Source organism: Astyanax mexicanus, chromosome 1, assembly GCF_023375975.1.
Source record: "Astyanax mexicanus isolate ESR-SI-001 chromosome 1, AstMex3_surface, whole genome shotgun sequence".
NCBI classification, from domain to species: domain Eukaryota; kingdom Metazoa; phylum Chordata; class Actinopteri; order Characiformes; family Acestrorhamphidae; genus Astyanax; species Astyanax mexicanus.
Window position 1 is genome coordinate 118,113,112 of NC_064408.1, and position 24,779 is coordinate 118,137,890.

General features: G+C 37.7%; 1 protein-coding gene and 1 long non-coding RNA gene across 2 annotated transcripts in view; one reads left to right on the top strand and one right to left on the bottom strand.

Moving 5' to 3' along the window:
- Positions 1–2,450: 2,450 nt before the first annotated feature.
- Positions 2,451–11,386, top strand: LOC111194735 (vitelline membrane outer layer protein 1 homolog). Its single transcript, XM_022679426.2, has 4 exons — positions 2,451–2,708; positions 5,088–5,200; positions 8,233–8,568; positions 11,260–11,386. The coding sequence occupies exons 1-3, from the start codon at positions 2,490–2,492 to the stop codon at positions 8,540–8,542; spliced, it is 642 nt and encodes a 213-aa protein (XP_022535147.1). The 5' UTR covers positions 2,451–2,489; the 3' UTR covers positions 8,543–8,568; positions 11,260–11,386.
- A 10,533-nt stretch (positions 11,387–21,919) lies between these two features.
- Positions 21,920–24,779, bottom strand: part of LOC125784414 (uncharacterized) — a 182,683-nt gene continuing 179,823 nt past the window's right edge. The window contains exon 2 of the long non-coding RNA XR_007427209.1: positions 21,920–24,281. This is a non-coding gene — a long non-coding RNA (uncharacterized LOC125784414). The remainder of the gene's footprint in view (positions 24,282–24,779) is intronic.

Here is a 24,779-nt window from a genome sequence, read left to right on the forward strand (position 1 = left end):
TACTGTCCACCCTGTTATGTCTAAGTACTGTCTCTTTAAATTTAGAGCTGTTTTACATACTGACATCATTTCCTGGCGTTTGCATCATCTTGATTTGGGGGAAAAAAACACTGTGGAAGATGAGTGGCTAACTCCTAACGCTAATGTCTGTTTTTCTAAATTTTATCCCATCAGTCTGGCATGGTCAACCACAACATGTCCACCCTGTTACAAGAAATATGAGAAAAGGCTGTACGATTTAAACATTTCAAAATGGTCATATTAAAAAGCATACAATACTTTGTCTAATTTTACTAATTTGCTAGCCTGGTTTTGCTCACACACTGGATAATGGCACCCTGTTACAGCTATGTCCACCCTGTTACGGCTATGTCCACCCTGTTACGGCTATGTCCACCCTGTTACGGCTATGTCCATCCTGTTACGGCTATGTCCACCCTGTTACAGCTATGTCCACCCTGTTACGGCTATGTCCACCCCGTTACAGGTATGTCCACCCTGTTACAGCTATGTCCACCCTGTTACGGCTATGTCCACCCTGTTACAGCTATGTCCACCCTGTTACAGCTATGTCCACCCTGTTACGGCTATGTCCACCCTGTTACAGCTATGTCCACCCTGTTACGGCTATGTCCACCCCGTTACAGGTATGTCCACCCTGTTACAGCTATGTCCACCCTGTTACGGCTATGTCCACCCTGTTACAGCTATGTCCACCCTGTTACAGCTATGTCCACCCTGTTACGGCTATGTCCACCCTGTTACAGCTATGTCCACCCTGTTACGGCTATGTCCACCCTGTTACAGCTATGTCCACCCTATTACAGCTATGTCCACCCTGTTACGGCTATGTCCACCCTGTTACAGCTATGTCCACCCTGTTATATATAAGTTTTCTGTCTATAATTTAATTCAAAGATAGTATAAATAATTAAAATGTTATTTGTATCGTTTGCCTAAAAAAAGGCCAAAGCATGTATTCTTAAAAATATACAAAATACTTATAGAATTTTTTCTTTTTTATCTAAACATAAAAAAGTGAAATCATGTGCTGGTGAGAATTCAAACACACGATTTGTAAATAATCTGTTTTTAAAAATAAGGAACAAATAAAAAAATTACTTCAAAGTTAAAATGCTAAAAAGAGACATATTGGCTTCTATATATTTTCATGTTTTCTGCATCATTTTTCAAACAGTTATGCATATGTCCGTAACAGGGTGGACGTCCTAGGTCAGAGACTGCATTAAAAAAATTTAAATAAGTGCTACAAATTGTATGGGCTGAGCTTGACCAAAATTAATTCAAATTTTTGGTAACACTTTCTTTGAATGTCATCTCTATAAGACTCTATGAACATACTCATAACACATTATAATGCATTTATAAGGCATTATAAACATGGCTATACATATTTATAAAAAATGTATAATTCATTATAGCCATGTTTATTATGCATCATGAACTGTGATTATAATGCATTAATAGCTGTGTTTATAACATGTTATAAGTCAATACCAAGAAGCTCAGTCCCTGCTTGTAGACTTTATCATGACTAAAAAAGCTTCCAACTTATAAACACACCCTAAATAATACTATAAATATATTTTTAACCACTCATAAATTAATCTTGTCTTGAATATAATATTAATTATAGTCAATTATAATGTATTATAACAGGTCTTTGTGTGCTCTAAGTAAAGTGCCAGACTTTCGTTGAGTGACTAGATTATTAATGATAGAGATATACTATTTTAACATATGTATTATAAGCACAGCTTATAATGTATTATGATCACAGGTCATAATGCTTAACAAACATAGCTATAATGGGTTATGCATTTTATAAACATTTATAGCCATGTTTATAATGCCTTATGAATGCATTATAATATGTTATGAATGTGGTTATAGCGTCTAATAAAGATGACATTCATAGAAAGTGTAACCAATTTTTTTTTTTATAGTAATAACCTTTCATAATAAAACATGAAAAGATTATAATAACAATATTTAATTTTCAAAAAGTTTTGAGGTCCAAATGGCACCCAATCCCAGGATTTTAAAGTTTTTATAAGTTATAAGTTTTTATAAGTTTTTTTTGGCATCAAAAAAGATCTGAAGATGTGATCACACTGAAGATGTGATCTGACTCGTGCAATATTTCTTGAGTGATAAAAGGAAGTTTAAATGACTTTAAAATGCTCTTTTCTCTAAATCCTCCTGAAGACGTCAAAGTCGTCAAATAGCATTTTAGCTAAGCTGGTTCTTGCATCCTTTTATTTATTATGAATGGATCTGTTCTTTAATCGTCTTTCATCCAGCCGTCTTATTTAATAGCAGCAGCTGCTGGTTCTCAGGCTCTGCAGCGAGGCTGTAGTGAATGATTAACAGTGATGATAAGTCTGGTAGATGACAGTGTGGGGGTCTGTATATAAGCGCCCCCTGCTCTCGTCACCTGTGTGTCCCGTGCTTCTAAAGACCCGAGCATGGCGTTGGTTGGTGTATCAGCCCTGTGGCTGCTGGCCCTCGTGGCCTTTGTCCGGGGGGATTCACTGGAGAACTCGTTTGTGGTTCGGGCCGGGACGAGATTCACGTCCCGCTCCTACAGCGCCATGCTCTCCGTGCCCAACGGGGAGCGCTTCGGCCTCTGGACGTGGCCCGAGATGTGCCCGGAGAACTTCTTCGCTGTGGGATTCAGTCTGAGGGTATGTTAGATAGATACTAACTCACTACATTTAACATCAACTTTTAGATCTGCTATAGACTGTATACGATTTTAAATTTAAAGTTTACCTATAAACCGTCACTACTGTATTTTTAGCACTATAAGGTGCACTTAAAATTCTTTAATTTTCCCCCAAATCGTCAGTGCTTCTTATAATTCAATGTGCCTTATGTATGAATTCTACCGGTCAGGTATTGAGGAGCAGTAAAGCCACTCTGCTGAAGTACAGAGTTATACAGGAGTTTCAGTTTAGTTCTCCAGCAATGAGGCTGGAGCAGTATTAGCATTAGCTGCTAACCACACTAAGTGCTAGCACTATCGCCATTCAGAGATGACTATATTGGACTGTAGTCTGTGTGTTTACCATCTTAAAACAAGCTATGTCGGACGAACCACTAGATAATATGGCACTGGCTTACCGGAACACGCAGGGTCCCTGCATTTACTAGCGCTAACTACGGCTAGTGGTTAGCGGATAGCGGATAGTGGTTAATGCTATTGCTGCTGCACCCAGCCTTAGTGGAAATCTGGAAATCTAAACTTATTGTAAATGAACTAAAGTGCTTTACTCACCCAAATAAACAGTTTCCAGGTAGCTTAGAATTACTTAACTTATTTACCCCTCCCAACCCAGCATCGCATCCATCTGCACCCACTACCAGACCTCACACCAGCTCCCATAATTCAGTTTACCTGCCACACTTGAGCACACTGGCCAGTGTTTAACCTGACTCACAAGATAAGACCTCACAACTTATGCAGATGTGGAAATTCCCAAGCTGTCCCCTGAGGTATTGGTTCATGATTAATTTACATACTGCTGTGCCATAACTTTTGGCAAGTGGACGTATCCACACGTACTAGTGCATTTCAAAAAATTAGAATATCATTGAAAAGTTATTTTATGTTAGTAATTCAGTTTAAAATGTGAAACTCATATATTATATAGATGTATTTAAACACAGAGTGATCTATTTTAAGCATTTATTTATTTTATTGTTGATGATTATGGCTTACAGCCAATGAAAACCCAAAAATCAGTGTCTCAGAAAATTAGAATATTATATTATATAAGATCAATTGGTACTTTTGGCAGTGTGCCAAGTCCTGCTGGAAAATAATGGTTTAGAGAGACATGTCATCTGCTGGTGTTGGTCCACTGTGAAGTAATTTTTGTGATACATCTATATGTATACATCTATACCAGATGTGGAAAGTAATGAATTACATTTATTCAAATTACTGTAATTGAGGAGATTTTATGAGTAATTTGTAATTTTTTACGTAGTTTTTAAAATAGGTAATTTTACTTTTACTCAAGTACATTTTGACAAGTAATTTACTTCACTACATTGGAAAATTCCCAATTACTGAGTAAATAATTAAATGCTGGGGAAAAAAAAAAACTAATTGTCTGAATTAAGAAAAAAATTGAATTTTTTTCTCCATGGCAGCGCAGCTGAACTTTTCCCAGCAGTGTTTATTATGGTTAGTGGGAGAGACGATGTGTGAATCAGGTGTGCTCGGGGGAACCGGTGTTCTGTGGAGTTATGCTACCTATTCAATATGTGCTTCTTTACGGCACTGCGCATGCGCCGACCAATATTCTTTTTTGTACGATTTCATGTTTTTAATGATATTTCCTTACGTTTTTTATTGGAAACATTAAGCAATCTGCTTAAATGTAAAAAAACACATGTAAATAGCAGTTAAAGCACAGAAATGGCGAGTTAAAAAATAATAATGTAACTGTAAAACTATAAAAACACAGTTTATAGTCACCTATATGACCAAACTTTTTAACTTTTTAACAGTAAAGAAAAAAAATGGATCATTGAAACCTGTTGCCACTTGTTGTTGAATATGTTTTATGGGGTGGTCTGAACAAATACTGCCTGAAAGATCCAAATTATTATTTGGAATAATAGTTCATTAAAAACTATTTAATTCATGATTTGTACTTTTTTACATCAAATAATTAAAAGTAACTATGTAACTTTTACTCAAAGTAAATTTTAAATTGAGTACTTTTTTTACTTTTACTCGAGTAGATTTTTAGATGGGTACTTTTACTTGAGTAGAATTTTAGCAAAGTAAAGGTACTTTTACTTAATTACAACTTTTCAGTACTTTTTCAAACTCTGATCTATACTGTGTGTTTAATACATCTATATAATATATGAGTTTCACATTTTGAACAGAATTACTGAAATAATGTAACTTTTCAATGATTTTCTTTGAGATTCAGTAGTATATACATATACAAGATGTATAGAATAATTAAACTTTCCACATTAAGTTTGGGTTCACTGCAGTATAGAGAGTACTGAATGGCTTTTTTTTTTTGTATTTTTTGTAGGTTGAGCCTAATCAGTATGGAGGGGACGACACGGCTCTGAACGGGATCCGTCTGTTCTGTAGTCAGGATGGAGACCGGAGCTTCCTCTACACTGTGGAGTCCCACACTGGACAGTAAGTTCAGTTATAATATAGGCTTACATACAAATATGAATTTTACACAGTACTGATTCTATCTTCAACGAAACCTCAGATGAGATGAGCTTAGATTCATGTCGATGAACTTCAGTAGATCCAGAACGAGAAAAAACTCTTTTGGTCAGAACAAACTCTAGTTATTTGGCAGGATGTAAATATAAACGCGTTTTTAGAGTGACACGAAAAAAAAAAAATCACTGAATTTAACACAATCTCAGTCACTCCCTCACCTCCTCCACAGTGTCTGCCTCTTTATGAAAAGCTAAATATCTAGCTAGCTAGCTAGCACATCATTGAACAATTTGTCTATAATAGGTTTGAAAATAAAGAAAACTTAACAGTTCCGGCTAACTGCTACTCTTATAATACCATTTAACAACACAGTAAAATACTGATTTATGTCATTTACGTAAAATTGAAGTTATTTTGGGGAAGTGACTATCTATTTAAAAAGCAAAAGAGGTTGTTCATTTGTTAGAGTTCATCCATCTATTGTGGTAGGCCCCTGGGGTTAGGGGCGTGACCACTGTGACCCGGAAGGAGGAAGCTCACAGAGATACACAGACACGGGGATTAAATGAACTCAAAACGTACCTTTATTGGCTTTTAACGCCCTCCACCACACCCAAAATAACTCAAAAGAACATACTATGGCCCAATGGGGCTCTAGAGTTTAGTAAACTTAACTTTAGTTTAAGTTTAAAGGTCCGTGCAGCCTCAGCCCTCAGCTCCCCAGTCAAAGTCCTCCCTTTGAGTGAGCTGAGGCTGAGTTTTATACCTGTCCCAGCTGGCTGCTTAATCAGTCCGGATGCGGGCCAGCTGGGACACATAGAGCTGTGCACTCTGGCGTGGGGCGGACCCCCAACTCCCCCGCCTCCTCACGCCACACTATCTATCTATCTATCTATCTATCTATCTATCTATCTATCTATCTATCTATCTATCTATCTATCTATCTATCTATCTATCTATCTATCTATCTATCTATCTATCTATCACAGCTTCAAAACATGCATTATGCAAATTAGGTGATGTCATTCATTTAGCGACTTTTAGGACAACCAATAGCTTCTTTCCTTACTGAGGAATTGGCAACACTGTCAAACACTGGTCTAGCTTCGTCCTGCAGAGAAATCAGAACACCTCCTGCTGTTGTTTTTACTGTATTAATGTTTTTATCCCAGTAAAATAGAGCAGTAACTACAGCCCTATAAAATATATTAATACTGTAGCTTAAAGGATTATTTTTATGTATTTGTTAGCTGGAGAAATAAGGGAATCGTGTTTATGGAACAATTTATTAAAATATTTAATTTTGTAAAGGAAGCCATGTTAAATTGGTTAGCGTATCTATTTTTAAGGTCTACTGATTATATTATTCAGCTGTTTTTCTGATTATAAAGTCTGATTTCTTTGTGTATTGTGTAATTTTGTCGGACAAAGTAAACCCAATACTAATCAAAGCCCTAATTTAAAGCCTTAGTGTTTCATATTATATGTACTTCTAACAAACATGTATTAAAGCCCATTCATGCAAATAATAATAATAATAATAATTAAAAAAATAATAAAAATACAGTAATATACCGTGAAAACCGTCAGAGTCTTGAAAAATACCGTAGTATGCATTTTACCGCCCAGCACTAGGTCTCAAAGTCTGCAAAACAACCAGACTGAGACCTGCTAGAGAACTCTGAAGAAGTTTCTTTTGAAATCAAGGATAGTAAAAATGTTTCTTATGCTTTTGTTGGAGTAACTGTTTCTTCTATACAGGGAAGACTTAATAGCACTGCTGTGAGGTCAGAATTTTGGATGATCACGATCCCATTTTATCCTAAAGTATTGGATGGAGCTCCATCATTCTAGAGAACACGGTTCCACTGCTCGACAGCTCAATACTGGGGATTTATACCCCCCTATAGCCCACACCTGACTTTAGGCATGGAACCAATTGATTAATTTTAAGGTGTTTTTACACCTGTAGTTTGTTTCTCTGGTGCGAATCAGTCGGTGAGTTTGTTTACTTGGACCATTTGGTTTGGTTTCACACAGGCACCAATCTACTAAATGCACCAGAATATGCATCAATAAACCATGCGAACACATAGTCTCCTCTGATTGGTCAGAGCTTTCTGTCTTGCAAGAGTGTAAATATACTGAAAACAGTGAAAGTGAAATATTTGCAGTGAATGCTGCACATACCGTGTTCAGTGCAATACAGCTTAGCGTGGAGCAGCAGCAGAGACAGTGTTCGTTCATAGCTGTGGTAATTATCTGGGTATTAAATCAGGTTAAACTGCACCTGAACAGCAGTTTAGCTTAAATAAAAGGAGTATATTTGATAGCTGGGTAGGATCAAGGCCGTATCACATTCTCACCACAAGCAAACCGCTCCAGAGTTTATTTGGGACCGGACCGAGACCACCTCCTCTAGCTGGTCTCGTCCAGTGGTTTTGATCCACACCTGCAGGACATCCCATTGAAAACACTGTGTTTGAAAGCACAGCAGCAAATATCCGCTTTTAGTGATTTAGCAGCTTCACACTGCATCCTGCTCTGACCAGTCAGAGGAGACAATGTGCTTGCATGGTCTATTGGTGTGTGTTTTGGTCTAATAAGGTTTGTGCCTGTGTGAAAACAAACCAAACGCTCCAAGTAATCGAACTCACTGACTGATTTGCACTAGAGAAACGACTTACAGGTGTGAAAACTCCCTAATATTAACCTGTTGGTTCCATGCCTAAAGTCAGGTGTGGGCTATAGAGGGGAACAAACCCCCCAGTATTGATCAGTGTAGCAGCGGAACTGTGTACTCTGGAATGATGGAGCCCCATCCAATGCTTTATGATGAGATGGAATGGTGATCATCCAACATTCTGACCTCCCAGAAGTGCTATTAAGTCTTCCCTGTGCATTAGAAGCAGTTACTCCTACAAAAGCATGCTACACTTTTTTAATATCCTTGATTTTAGTAGAGTAGACAGCTTTAACCCTCTCTTTTCCCTCAGTTTCGGGGACTGGACGGACCCTCAGTGGTGCCCCAGCGGAGTTCTGACCTCCTTCCAGCTGCGGGTGGAGCCACACCAGGGCTTCTTCGGTGACGACACGGCCGCCAACAACATCAAGTTCCGCTGCAGCAGTAACCCCACGCTGGAGGGGCGGGGGATGGACTGGGGCGAATACGGCTACTGGAGCACAGAGTGCACGAACGGGGGCATCTGTGGCATCGAGACCAAAATGGAGCCCTACCAGGGGGCACTAGACGACAGTTCACTAAACGACGTGCGCTTCCACTGCTGCAGCAAGAACCAACAGTGAACACCATGACCCAGAGTGCTCACTAGGTGAGAAACTTCTTAAAGGAATACTTTAACAGCTTTTAAGCCTAATCTGTGTTTGATATATATTTTGCATACAGACAGACAAACTCATACAGTATATTGCTAAAACTACTGACTTTCATTACTCTGTAGGTAGAAGTATAGATACTAGTGTTTAAAATACTTCTGTAGAAGTTGTAGAAGTATCAACTCAAGCTTTTTACTCTTTAAGTAAAAGTGTAAAAGTACTGGATTAAAGTATAAAGGTAAAAGTAATATAAGGAGAAAAAATAAAGCCATTAAGAACAAAGGCTTAGGCCAAACCACAGCGTCCTATAGTGCACTACCCCCCCCCCCCCCCTCCCCAAAACACATTTTACTAAAAGCCATAATGACTATAATGTTCTATTATTAAAATGTTAATGTTGATAATATAATTTGGGATGCACTAGGCTGTTCACTGTTTCAGCTGCATATATGCTGATTGTAAATGAATGTATTTTAGTAGAATGTAAATACAGCTCTGGAAAAAAAGATAGGAGACCACTTAAAATTATGAGATTCTTTGATTTTACCAAATTAAATAATACATATAAATAAAAAAATACATAATCAAGAAGAAAATGGATGATCACAAGCCATCAAACCAAGCTGAACTGCTTGAATTTTTGTACCAGAAATAAAGGCATAAAGTTATCCAAAAGCAGTGTGTAAGACTGGTGGAGCAGAACATGCCAAGGTGCATGATGAAAACTGTGATTAAAAACCAGGGTTATTCCACCAAATATTGATTTCCGAACTCTTAAAACGTTATGAATATGACCTTGTTTTATTTGCAATGTTTGAGGTCTGAAAGCTTTGTGTCTTTTTTGTTATTTTAGTCATTTCTTAAATTTGGAAAATAAATGCTCTAAATGACAATATTTTTATTTGTAATTTGGGAGAAATGTTGTCTGTAGTTTATAGAATAAAACAACAATGTTCATTTTACTCAAACATAAACCTATAAATAGCAAAATCAGAGAATCTGATTCAGAAACTGAAGTGAGCTCTTCATTTTTTACAGAGCTGTATTTTAAAGAAGCTTAGTTGGACTGGAGTTTGTCTTATTTTCATACTAGACATACGTCTGCTATGTTCTTGGTGAAGTGTGTGGGAGGTGGGGGGGGGGGGGGGGGGCGTGTGCAGGTGTGATGGATCACAGTATAAACCAATAGGGAGTCAGAATGGTATGTGTTTATACTTCTCTACATCAAATCACAATCAGATTCACTCTATCTGGATGGATAGGGGTGGATAGGGGTTTTATTGAAGGATGAGAAGCCGGAATGAAAACCAGCTGAAATGAAATAGGAGTAACGAGGCTGTTTTTAAAATGTAAAGAGTAGAAAGTTCAGATAGAAGTTAAAGTCATCTGAAAAATGAATGATTACTCCAGTAAAGTGTAGATAACCAACATTTCTACTTAAGTAACGTAATGAAGCCTCTGGTGTTTGGTGATGTGAGGCTTGGATGGAGCTGAGTGGCCATGGAAACCCATTATATGAAGCTCTCTACAGCTAATCTGAAGTTACATAAAGTTTGGTGGTCTGTAGCGATGGAAGTTTGAGCATCCACTGATCCCCCTCTGTTATTTTACACTTTCCCAGTAGCGTCCACTATGCTTTTGAGAGCGACCCATTTTTTCACTAATGTTTGAAGAAGCAGTCTGCATGACTTGCTGCTTGGTTTTATTATTCACCTATGGCCATAAAAGTGATTGAAACCCTTTAATGAGATCAATGATTTGCATTGGTGAATGAAATTCTTTTGGCAATGTAGTGTTTTAAAGTTTTTGGACAGTGAAACACCTGGTTTAGACCACAATAATTTATTGTGGTGACGGACAGTTCTGGTGGAAACAGGAGAGTTGAGGTGCACATTGAATTCTGCGTGATTTGATCAGCCGTGGTTTTGTTTTTTTGGATACAATCCGGGTCAGCACTCGAACATCCCTTTCAGACAGCTTCCTCTTACAGCGTCCACAGTTAATCCTGTTGGATGTGGTTTGTCCTTCTTGGTGGTATCTCACTGACTGGATACCGTGGCTCTTGATACATCACAAAGACTTGCTCTCTTGGTCACAGATGCTCCAGCAAGACGTGCACCAACAGTTTGTCCTCTTTTGAACTCTGGTATGTCACACATAATGTTGTGTGCATTACAATATTTTGAGGATAACTGTGCTCTTACCCTGCTAATTGAACCTTCACACTCTCACATGCTCTTACTGGTGCAATGTGCAATTAATGAAGATTGGTCACCAGGCTGATCCAATTTAGACATGATGAAACCTCCCACACTAAAATGACAGGTGTTTCAGTTTTTTTCATTGTCCAACCCCTTTACTTTAATACTAAACAAAAAATATCTAGTGGGTAAATCTAGTGATACCACCTGATTTCATCATGTTAACTTGTTTAACAGATGTGGAGCAGATTTGAGGATGATCTTTGGGGGCGTGCAGTTTGTCTTGCCTCCGTCTTTTGAAGATTATAAACAACCATTTAGCGCTTGCACGGCCCACGCAGCATTAGCATAAAACTATTTTTCAACATTGTGACTGTGAGGGATAATGTGATGAGATCAATGTGAGATAAAGCAGAGTGTTGTTTTTATATTAGAGAGGCTGCAGTATTGCTGTGCTTATCTCTGGGGTTTCTTCTGTTGATTTAGGGGATCAGACAGTCAACATCGCAGCAGCCTGCTCGGGCCCGGCGGACCTTCACCACAGCGGCTGAAACGAAGAGCAAACTGCAGCGAACGAATCGCATCCAGAGATAAATAAACATTCAGAATGTCACCCTCATCTTTCTGATCATCCCTTGATATTAAATAGCCTGTATACTGCATTCATTTATTTTCATATAAACATCTCAAGGGTGTTTGTGTGGGTTTATGAACCAAGAGCTGCAGTAATTAATTTTTAATTACAAAAAAAAAGGGATTTTTTTTTGTATGTTACATTGGGTTTACACAGTGATTTAGCTATTTTCTGATTGGCTGTCATCTCACGTGCCATATTTAAAAGTCCTTATGCAGTTGGTCTGCAGGTTTAGGTTCAGCAACAGTATGTGCTGAAAGAATGAGGTCAGCTGACTCTACCTGAATATACTGAATATATTCCATCAATATATTTTTACTTCCCTGATGATCACGCCATATTCTAAGATAAGACAATGTCAGGATTCATGGGGCTGGAATTGTGAAAGAGTTCAGGGTTCAGGGAGCATGAGATCATCATTTATCATTTTCACACATGGATTGAGAGAGTTCACCACAGAGTCCAGATCTTAACCTCATTGAGAATTTTTGGGATGTGCTGGATGGAGAAGAGCTGCTTTGTGCAGTGGTCAGACTCTACCATCATCAATGCTGCTGCAAGATCTTGGTGAAAAAAAAATTAATGCAGCACTGGATTGAAATAAATCTTGTGACGTTGCAGAAGCTTATTGAAACAATGCCTTCATTGTAAATAGACAGGGCTAAACTGTAGTCTATTAATAACATTGATTTGAGAAGAAATTATGGATGAGAATGTATCTGCAGACTCTTGATTCTTGAACACTAATTATCCAGTCATCAGTATCTCTCTTACTAGTGCTCTTGTGTCTGCCATCAAATCATCACAACAATGTTCCAGCATCTAATGTCTTACAGCTTCTCCAAAAAATGGGAAAAAAGTTGTAAAACTCCTAATTTTAAAAGAAGCACTGGAGGAGCAGGTGATCAAAAATGTCTTATTACAGGCTAATCATCCACTCTCAATTACCGCCTAGTGCTCTTATAACTGCCATCAATTCCTCACCACAATGTTCCAGCATCTGAGGTAAAGCCTTCCCCAAATCGCCAAAACACCCAAATAATGTTGTTTTTTAGAAGAAGTTGTGAACAAAGAAATGTCCAAAATTAGTCATCACTACCCACCCAATGCTATTGTAACCAGCTGCCATCAGATCCTCACAACAATGTTCCGGCTGCTAAAGTAAAACCATTTCAAAACACTGCAGCAATATTGAGCTTAGTTGCGTTGTTTCTGGTTGAGTTGAACTGAATTGCATTCAATTAAGTTAGGACAAGTTTAACTAAACTGGAATTGGATTGCATTGAGTTGAATTGAACATAATTGAGTTGAAAAGATGTGAACTGATTTGAACTCAGTTAATTTGGATTGTGTTGAATTGAGTTCAAATGTGTTGAGCTGAGATGAATAGAATTAGATTGAATTGAGTTTAATTGAAAATAATTGGATGGAATTGAACTGAGTTGCTTTGAATTGAATTTAGTTAAATTTTGTTAAAATAAGTTGAGTTGAGTTGAACAGAATGGAATTAGATTAAACTGAGTTGCATATAATTGAGTTGCATATAACTGAGTTCATTTGAATTGTGTTAAATTTGAGCTGAGTTGAGCTAAGTTTAGTTAAGCTTAGTTGAGTTTAGTTAAATTTAGGTGAATTTAGTTGAATTGTTTTGGGTTGAGTTAAATTTTAATTTTATTAAAATGAGTCTAGTTGAATATAACTGAATGGAATTAGACTGAATTGAGTTCAATTGAATATGATTGAGTTAAATTGAATATAACTGAGATGAACTGAACTGCGTTGATCAGAATTGCGTTTAGTTGAATTGTGTTGAAATTATTTAAAATTAGTCGAGTCGAGTCGAGTTGAACTGAGTTGAGTTGGGTTGGGTTGAGTTGACTTGAATTTAGCTAAACTTAGTTGAATTGCTTCAGGTTAAGTTGAATTAAAATAAAATGAGTCCAGTTGAACTTAACTAAATGGAAGTAGGTTGAATTGATTTGAAATGAACATAATTGATTTAAAGTGAGTTGAATTGATATAAAATTAGTTTATTTGAAGTGTATCAAACTAAGTTAAAATTAGTTAAGTTCGCTAATCCAGTTTCCTGTGTGACCCCCTCGGGTCATTCACTCCTCCTCAGCAGACAGTGATTCACTATGTAGGTAGCGAGGGGTCGATTTAGGACACGGAATTGATCACTTAGTTTAGGACGCACTCCTGCACTCCTGCTCTTCTGCTGATGATTGAGTTCAGCCTTCCGTTCAGATCCTAATTACGCAGACTGAGGCAGGCTTAGGTAATTAATCGGTGTGGAGTTTGGAGGCTGACAGCAGTAGATAAGCAGACTCGTTGGGAGCGGGATGTGATTGTGTTAATTAGGGACTAATGGAGTAGAGGATAGTGAGTTAAGACTGAGTGCACCTTCAGTATTTATCACCTGAGTTTAAAACCACTAGCATGCTGGTTTCTGCTGAGATCAGGGCTGAAACTGACCTCTTACTTTATATTAGGTGTAACTAATGCAACTAAAACCCAGATTAATGTAGTTTTGCATTTCAGTGTAGGGATGCATTTAGTGAGCTCTGCCTGGTAAATATTCAGATTTTACTCTTAGAGCCTGAAGATTAGAGCGGTAGATTATTTATAAACTCGTTTTTTTTTTTTAGATGTTAGGGGGTCAGATTAACATGGCTTGTGACTAATATGCTGCAGTAGCCAGTGCAGTTGTGATGTTAGGATTAGGGCCAGGGTTAAGTTTGGGTCTAAGACTGAGGTTAAGGTTAGGACTATGACCAGGATTATCATTAGGATTAGGCTTTGTGTTGAGATTAGGATTTGGACCAGGGTGAGATTTAGGTATTGGACTGATGTTAAGGTTAGGATTAGGGCCAAGGGTAGGTTTAGGACTAAGGACAGGATAATGGTTAGGATTAGGCTTTGTGTTGAAGTTAGAGCCAGGGTGAGATTTAGGTATTGGACTGAGGTTAAGGTTAGGATTAGGCTTTGCATTGAGGCTAGGATTAGGGCCAGGTTCAGATTTAAGTCTTGGACTAAAGTTAATGTTAGGACCACATCCAGGATAATGGTAAGGATTCGGGCCAATGTTAGGTTTAGGTCTTGATCTAAGGTTAAGGTTAGGACTACGGCCAGGATAATGATTGGGATTAGGACTAAGGTCAGGATAATGGTTAGGATTAGGGCCAGGGTTAGGTTTATGTTTTGGACTGAGGTTAAAATTATGACCACCATCAGGATAATGGTTAGAATTAGGATTTGTGTTGAGGTTAGGATTAGGGCCAGGGTGAGATTTAGGTCTTGGACTAATGTTAAGGTTAAGACTATGATCAGGATAATGGTTAGGATTAGGCTTTGTGTTGAGGTTAGGATTAGGGCCAGGGTGAGCTTTAGGTCTTGGACTAAGGTTAAGTTTAAGACTACCGCCAGGATAATGGTTAGGATTTGGCTTTGTGTTAAAATTTAGAATAAGGGCCAGGGTGAGATTTAGGTCTTGGACTGAGGTTAAGTTTAAGACTATGATTAGGATTAGGATTTGTGTTGAGGTTAGGATTAGGGCCAGGGTGAGATTAAGGGGTTGGACTGAGGTTAAGGTTAGGACTACGGCCAGGGTAATGGTTAGGATTAGGCTTTGTGTTGAGGTTTAGGATTAGGATCAGTATTAGATTTAGGTCTTAGACTGAGGTCAAGGTTAGGATTAGGGCCAAGGGTAGGTTTAGGACTACGGCCAGGATAATGGTTAGGATTAGGCTTTGTGTTGAAGTTAGGATTAGAGCCAGGGTTAGGTTTAGGTTTTGGACTGAGGTTAAGGTTAGGATTAGGGCCAGGGTTAGGTTTAGGATTAGGATCAGGATAATGGTTAAGATTAGGTTTTATGTTGAGACTAGGATTAGGGCCAGGGAAAGAGTTAGGTCTTGGACTGAGGTAAAGGATAAGGTTAGGATTTGGACTGAGGTTAAAGTTAGGATTGGGATTCACTGGTCTAGATATTAAATCTGCTAGATGTTTGCTGAATTTGTAATATAGGACTTATAAAGGCTTTTGTCTGCAGTCTACAAAAAAACGTTGGCTACTGAACATTCAGGCTAAAATTGTGTGAATTGAACTAGACATAGTGACACAGCAGCAGTGCTTGGCTATTGCTTACACATATACAGTGAAACAATTTAAGGTAAAAGGTGTCGTAACTGCAGGGCAATTTAAGGTGGAATGGCTTAATTCCATGAGCCTCAGTCTCAGCTTCTTATTACTGTACAAAGTTTGACAAATGCATTTATAGAATTCTATCCTCATAATGCTTTCCTTGAAAATAATATTTCAAACAAAACACAAAAACACATGAAACAACAACGGTATCTCTCTTTATTAAAGGTCAGTGGAAAATGCTAGTCCTTTTGCAATAAAGCTAATCTGTCACGTACTCACTCACGTAGTCAGCAAGTGCTCTAGGGGGTCTGGCGACAAGAGCTAAAGCTAACACTGATAACTAGTGGCAAAATAAATACTATATAATCTGTAATATCACACCTGTGCATTAATGTATCGCAGTTGCGTAACACAAATGCTAAAATGCATAATAACATTTACACAGTCCACATTATGTAATGCACTGTTATCATATAGTATCAGCAGCATTTATCTCACATAAACTGACTTAAAGGGCATATTAAAAATCAAACATTACATTAACAGGTCCTGAGATAAGAGGACTACCCATGCTATATGATGTAGGATTAAATGGAACAAGTATCTGACACAGAAGGTACAGTCTAGGGCCATTAGCGTAGGAACCGGTGCCCACCCAATATCAGAAATAGCTGGATTTGTCCTGCCAAAAAATTAAGCTGCAGAGAAAGCTGAAATTGTTTTAAAATAAACTTTTATTTTGAAAGCGCTCCAAAATCTGCACCCCTGCCATAACAAGCACCTCCTCTCAGGAGCGTGATTTAATTAAAGTTATCTAAAACAATTATCTCTGCTTTTATCAAGAAGACGGAACTCATGCGCTGCCAAGAGGGGGTGCTTTTCATGGCGGGGGTCCAGATTTAGAGATTTAGGCACTACTATGGTGCCGAATTCAGCACCCCCACCCGGAAAAGCACCCTCTCACAGAAGAGGCTGCAGGTGACGTTTCTTTTTCCTAATTTCTTACGAATCAGTGTAGCTTAGAACAGTATCGGGTATTGGGTATTTACATTTACGTTTTAAGTAAAGTTAAAGCCGATGTGGGTGTGAGCTTCCAGGAGAGGGTGTGCTTTTCCTGGCGGGGGTGCTGAATTCAGCACAACAGCATCTTTAAACACGAGCTCAGTGATGAGAGCAATGAATCGCAACCATAACAATCTACTGGAATAAAATGGATTTTTGTAATGTATTGTTCTGCTAACAGACTGGAAGGGTTTGGTTTATCTAACGTTTATATTAACTGCTTCCAAAAACCTTGATGAAACATGGAGTTACATTATTTTTCATAAAAGGACACCATTGTAAGAAGTGATCTTAGTGCACGAAATTAAAAACAAAGTACCCAAAAGAGAGCAGTAAATGTAAGTATACAACAGAACTGACATTAAAATAGTCGTAATAATAATAATAATAATAATAATAATAATAATAATAATAATAATAACCAAATCTGTTGTTATTTTATTTTAAATATTAGATGATAACTGATCAGGGGTGGGTTTCCCAAAAACGATCAATCTTAGCAAATACCGAACAAACTAAAAGGAACAATATAAATAAAGAATGAGCCAGTTCTGAGAGTGTCTCCCAAAGAGCTTCACAATAAGAAAATTAAAAATGAGTTTAAAAAATGTCTTTATTGACTCCTCCCCCGACACAGCAAGCTCAATCAAACCACAAATATTGATTCAACATATATAGTGCAGTAAATATGCAGTATTTATTCACTATTACACCTGAAAAACGTAGAAATGTGTTGTAATCAATAACTTTATATATATTCTGAAATTTAAAAAACAAAAGGATGTACTTTGGCATTGATAAAATACTAAAAGACTAAATTAATAATCCAAAATTACTATATTAATGCCATGATTTCTCTCTCATATATATATAATGTAAATATGTATAAATATGTATATATAAACTATAATATATATATATATATCCTCCTGAGACCCACACTTTTGCTTGGTGTGCATTTTTTATTTCTCCTAGCTATTTGGGATTAGTAGGACCTAACCAGTAGAAAAACTTTGTCTTTGCAAGGGAAGTAATGTATTATTTTAATTTACAGTTAAAAATGATACATTGCCATTTGGGATCAGAAGGAAGCATACGCTAAAACATTCTTTTTTTGCTTTCTACATTAAGTAAATAAACTAGTTTCAAAAGTAAAATTGCATGAGAATGTCTGTCTGGACTGGCTGTAAAAACATTAAACTGGGATCCCCGCTATCTTGTATTTAATCAATTAAGTGTAATGATGTCATGTGACCACTAGATGGTATGGGCAGTGTCTCCTTATGAGACCAAAGTTTTTTTTTTCTAATGTTTTAAAAAAACGAAGCATCATGGTGCAGAGGAGCAGAAATGTAACGTCCACATATGAGGACACTGGGTCTCAAGAGGATATATATATATATATATAATATATATATAATTCAGACATTGCATGCATATATATATATATATATATATATATATATATATATATATATATATATATATATATATATATGTTATTACTGTTATTCCATAAAATTTACATTTAAAATTTTAAATGTTTTACTACAGGGTGGGCTTTAATTCATTTTAGCAAATGTGTCCAAATGTCAAACCACTTCTACGACACTTTTTTTTTGCACACTCACTGTCAGCACTGCTTGATGTGAAAAGTTTAGTGAGTTTAGTGAACGTACATCAGTCAGCCACTAGATGCCACTGTATCACTATGAGAAAACTGTAAGAGACTGCCTGTCCATCACTTGTATTAGTATTCATGTGATCTAAATGTAGCCACTGACTGTATTTTCAGCTTTGAGAACTCTCAGTATATTAAACAGTAGTTAGCCAAAACATTAAAACCACCTACTTAACATTGTGTGGATCCCCTGTTGTGCTGTCAAAACTGCTCTGGGCCTTTGAGTCATGGACTTCAACACAAGACCTCTGTGTGATCCCAAAGTAGAGCTTAGATTCTCTAACCGAACCGAACCGACCGAACCTGAGGCCCGACCTGTTTTTGTGTTAGGCTGTGTGCTTAATAAAAAATAAATGTTAGTTCAGAAAGTATTTAATATTCAAAGACATTGTTGATTATATTAGAGTAGACGGGGAGATCAGTTCTTAGTAAAAAAAAAAAAAAAAAAAAAAAAAAATTAAATAATATTTTCACTTCATTCTTCCCTCTGCTGACAACTTTTATGGAGATGCGAATTTCATTTTCCAGCAGGACTTTGCACACTGCCCACACTGCCAACAGTACCAATTGGTTGCATATAATATTCTAATTTTCTGAGATACTTTTTTTCACATTTTGAACTGAATTACTGAAATAAAGTAACTTAAAGTAACTTTTTCAATAATATTCTAGATTTTTTAAGATGCACTAGTAGTGTACTTGGCTTAGCATATTAGCCTGGTAGCACTAGTCAAATGGGTCTACTAGGTATATGAATCACAGGGCACCTCACGATACCATATCACAATATGTTGATATGATCTCACGATACTGTGATTCTGCAGTACTTGATATATCGTATCGTATATCGCATCTGTGTTACTGAAAAGTATAAAATAGTTATAAATAAGCAAATACCAGGAATTTTGGATTAATTGGTTACCCTATTCATTTGGTCATAGCGCCACCATGTGGAGTAATGAATCAGTAACTTTTCTATAGTTACTATAGTCTATAAATAAAAATCTGATGATATTTGATGCCACATATAGATAATGCATTCCAATCCAAAAGATGTATCGCTAGCTCTAGTGACTGCATGATTAATCTTCAGCCTATACTGAATGATTATCATAGACCAGGGGTGTCCAAACTTTTTTGTTGGGGGCCAGAAGGAGAAATATATTTGAAGTCACGGGCCACAGACTCTGTAATAAAACAAATAATGAAATATACCACTTTAAATAATACTTTTTTCCTGATTACTTTCATTTACACACCATTTTACTTGACTAACTATCTTTATCTTTGACAGTGTTGTGTAAACTAAGATTTTTCAAATTGATGTTTCATTTCATGATGTCTCTTAATATTAAACTCCTTAATTATGGCAACTTTTAGACTCTTTGGCCCGTTTTTCTGCGCTAGAAATGCGCACTCTCTCCACTTGTAGACTCTTTGGCCCGTTTTTCTGCGCTAGAAATGCGCACTTTCTCCGCTTTTAGACTCTTTGGCCCGTTTTTCTGCGCTAGAAATGCGCACTCTCTCCGCTTTTAGACTCTTTGGCCCGTTTTTCTGCGCTAGAAATGCGCACTCTCTCCGCTTTTAGACTCTTTGGCCCGTTTTTCTGCAACAGCGGGCCAACTTTCATTCTATTTCTAAAATACCTCACGGGCCGCTCCAAAAAAGGAAACGGGCCGTAGTTTGGACACCCCTGTCATAGACTAACCAATTTTGGGTCCACAAAGACGCATTTTTGTTAAAAACATGTGAGTGTGAAGGTTCTTTAAGCCTTTAAATGGTTATTGGCTCTCTCACACAGTTGGTTATTCTATGCCATAGCTCAAACAACCCTTTGAAGTGCTTGTAGATATTATTTTTAGGAGTGTATAACACTACTGTACACCACACGTCAAGCCGAGCTGTCATGTTTCTCAGCTTTTTCACGATAAAGTGACATTTCTCATTCATTATTCAGAGGCCTGGCCCCCGCGGGTATCTGAACCATCATTAGACTCACCCGCTAATGGCCACTCGATTGATCTGATGTGGTTGTTGTGGCGGTATTCTCGCTGCTGCTGTGGTTATAGACTGAATTCCCTCTGGACTTCCCTCAGAGGAGACCAGCTGAGCTGGAACTGGTCAATCAAGCATAGGCCCTTCACAGATGCTCACGGTAAGAGTGGCTGAGCTGTGAAGAGCACTTAATGACTTAAAGGAATGCTTCACGCTAAATGCTAATGAGGCTAACAGTCAGCGGGAGATCGTAAAGACAAGACTGAGAGCTGGATGCTAACGGATCCCATGCTAGCTGGCACTTGGTGTTAACTGTAGTGAGGTTTCCATCAGCTCTGTAGAATAAAACTCTATACCATGTCTATAAAAACACTTCTGAGAAATCTGGAGTTTAACCCTTTCAGACATGGTGTTTTTCATTTTACACTGGTTGAGACCGATAATCGTGTTTTTCGCACTACAGCTCTGGAAAATAGTTTCTTTGACTTTACCAATATAAAAAAGCTCTGGAATATAATCAAGAGGAAGATGGATGATCACAAGCCATCAAACCAAACTGAACTGCTTGATTTTTTGCACCAGGAGTGTAAAGCATAAAGTTATCCAAAAGTAGTGTGTAAGACTGGTGGAGGAGAACATGCCAAGATGTATGAAAACTGTGATTACTCATTTTCTGCAGAATAAATGTTCAAAATGACATTTTTATTTGGAATTTGGGAGAAATGTTGTCTGTAGCTTATAGAATAAAACAACAATGTTAATTTTTACTCAAACATAAACCTATAAATAGCAAAATCAAAGAAACTGATTCAGAAACTGAAGTGGTCAGGTATTAAGAAGCAGTAAAGCCACCAGTTTTGTTCTCCAGCATACAGACTAAAGCAGTATTAGCATTACATGCTAACTGCGCTAAGCGCTAGCTCTTTCGCCATTTTCAGAGGTGAGTATTATAAGACTGTAGCCTGCTGCTAACGCTGCTGGAGCAGCATTAGCATTAGCCGCTAACTGAACTAAGCTCGTGTTCTTTTGTCATTCAGATACAAGCATATCGCACTGGAGCCTGCTGCTAAACCGGACTAGCACTTCTGGAGCAGCATTAACATTAGCTGCTAACCATGCTAAGTGCTAGCTCTTTTGCTGTTCAGAGGTAAGTATTTTAGACTGTACCCTGTGTATTTATCGTGTTAAAACAAGCTACATAGGACAAACCGCTAGCTAATATCACCCTGGCTTACTTAAATCTAAGCTCACGATATACAAATGAAGTGCTTTATTCAAATAAACCCAAATAAACAGTTTTAAGGAGAAAAATAGAAATCTGAGTTGATTAACATCCAGCACTCGTTTGACTTTAAAAGAAAATGTTTTTTTTTTTTTGTAGAATTACAGTTTTGTATTCTTAGCTTAGCTTTACAGGTCTTATCACCCACCTGCTGAATAAGAAGGAAAATATTGTGACACCTCTATTCCTTACTAGTGTCAAATAATGCGCCTTAAAATCTAGTGCTACTTATAGTGTGAAAAATACAGTAATCTACAATCCAGAACATTTTAAAATAATAATAATAAAAAAAATTATGCTCGTTCATAAATGAGCATGAGTGAGATTTAAAGAAAGACAGGACCACAGGTTAGATAAGCATAGTTAGAATATTTATGTCAGGAGTACTCAAAAGGCAAATCAAATATAAATCATATTTATAATATACAAATTGTACAGAATACATTAACACATAGTACAGCCCACAAGTGATCAGACAGGCATTGTTTTGGCTCTGTGCTCACTGATATTGGATTGAAGTGACATGATTATGGGTTTAAAGTCAGCTTTAATTCAGAACGTTGCGTCTACAATGATTTAACTGGAATTGAATTGAATGTATAACACTAAAATCAATGACTGTATGAAATCTGAGAGTCCAGACACCAACAGATGCTGAGGATTTCCCTGGTGAAAATCTGCCAAGCCTGTAATACTGCCAGGTTTAGTTCCTGTCTGTTTTTACAGGCATCTTCCGTAAGCTTTTCCTTCAGTAGGTGAAATAATGCTGAGTGAGGTTCTGGGTGAGTGACCAGGTCAGCCATGAACGTTCGACTTTTGGACCCTGAAAGCATTTAGTTCATTGTTTGTTTTTCTGCTAGATAAAAAAAATAAATACCCACTTTGAGACATTTTGGTGGATTTGAGCTGTTTAAATGTTTATGGTCCACTTTAAAATTGGTCTTGACCAATGGCTTTGTCCATTGGTGTTTCTATTATAGCCACTTTTGGAGCAATATATTTTATTATGTTAGCATATTTTTACTTTTAAATACACTTACCATCAAGAAAATGTCAGATTGCAAAGCCATTCAAAAGGAAGTTTACCAATGAATCTGTGTCACACGTCCAGAAGGACAAGTGTCATGGTGTAGGGTTCAATTTCCTACAAAGCCAAATCATCTTTGGCCTTAAGTACAGGCACTTTGAAAGCGTACCGCTACGTTAAAAAGGTCCTGTAACCAGTAAACAGTCTATAGCTTACCCTTCAATCAAATAGCTTGATTTTGGGGCGTCATTGTGTCTTTGCTATCGTAACGACTGGCAAAGTACAGTTTGTACTAATTCTTTAGTTGTACTGATTAATCATGGCTGTGTTTTAGGTGTTACATGCCATTCCCTTAAAGAACCAGGTGAGCTCTGACTGTGGTGGATTGCTATCTTAACAGCGCAGCTGAGGTGTACACACACTGAGAGCACATAGTGCACCTGCATTGCCAAGATAGCAATGAACGTCTGACTGTTGACTGTTGTCAGGGTTCTAATCAGTCTGTGGAACACCTATGTTTTCTGTTGCCAATATAGCAATAAACGCACCTCATGCATGGTGTAAGATAGGGCCCACTGTGGTTCCTGATTGAAAATCTACAAGAACTCTGTAAAAATATTCATACAGCATAGGATAGAGTATCGTAGGACACCATTAAGAACCTCTACAACTCTGAGATACCAAGATGACTGACATGTTGTAATACAGAGGTGTTACCACACTGTTTCTGTATATGTAGCTCAACAAATTTGACCAGAATTTTCCACAAGACCTTATGAGTCTATATTTTTATCATTTATTGTTGCTTTTGATTTTTTTTTTCCTTTTGAACAGCATTGCAATCCAGCACTTCCTTCTGGGTGCAACTGTTATCGCAACTTTACGATGAATGTATATTAAATTCCCTGTAAATTCACTTGACCCTACATGGAATAAATTATCGTAGGACACCATTAAGAACCTCTACAACTCTGAGATGCCAAGATGAGGTGTTACACACTACTTCTGTACTTGTAGCTCAACAAATGTGACCAGAATGTTTCCTTTAAGAGTCTACATTTTTACATTTATTTTCCTTTCGAAAAGCATTGCAATCCGGCACTTCCTTCTGGGTGCAACTGTGTATATTAAATTCCCTGTAAATTTACTTGACCCTACAGTAAACCCGCACGTTTTAATGTAATTATAACCCTCTCTGTGTCCATAGCTCTAACCCTAGCAGTAATTTTTCTCTGATATAGCCTCACACAGGGAACATAATAGCACTAATAAACCATAAAGTGTCCTTCCTAAAGAGACAGCTGGAGCGGAGTGTGGTAAAGACATGGTGGGAGTTATTCAGTGGGCTATTATTGCACCCATGGGGCACCCATTAGTACCTGCTCTTGCGTTATAACGGCATGTTTTCGGCCCATTCTTCCTTGAAATGTAGATTATCAGCATCAGTTCACTGCTAGGCCTTTTGGCAGAGATATGAGTGTTAGTACGGTGCTTTTTTAGCTACTAGCTACACTATATGTCCAAATGTTTGTGGACATTCCTTCTAAAATCAATGTACTCAGGTTTGTTTGGTTGCAGAGTGTCTAGTTCCTGAAGAGATGTACTGACAACAGAAAAGCACTGTCTGAAGCAGATAAATGTATGTGAACATACTGACTAATATTTGACAATGAAACTGAAACACCTGTCATTTAAGTGTGGGAGGTTTCATGGCTAAATTGGAGCAGCCTGGTGGCCAATCTTCATTAATTGCACATTATTGCACCAGTAAGAGCAGTACGAGTGTGAAGGTTCAATTAGCAGGGTAAGAGCACAGTTCTACTCAAAATATTACAATGCACACAACATTATGGGTGACACACCAGAGTTCAAAAGAGGACAAATTGTTGGTGCACGTCTTGCTGGAGCATCTGTGACCGAGACAGCAAGTCTTTGTGATGTATCAAGAGCCACGTTATCCAGGGTAATGTCAGCATACCACCAAGAATGACCAACCACATCCAACAGGATTAACTGTGGATGCTGTAAGAGGAAGCTGTCTGAAAGGGATGTTCGGGTGCTAACCCGGATTGTATCCAAAAAACATAAAACCACGGCTGATCAAATCACGGCAGAATTCAATGTGCACCTCAACTCTCCTGTTTCCACCAGAACTGTCCGTCACCACAATCAATTATTGTGC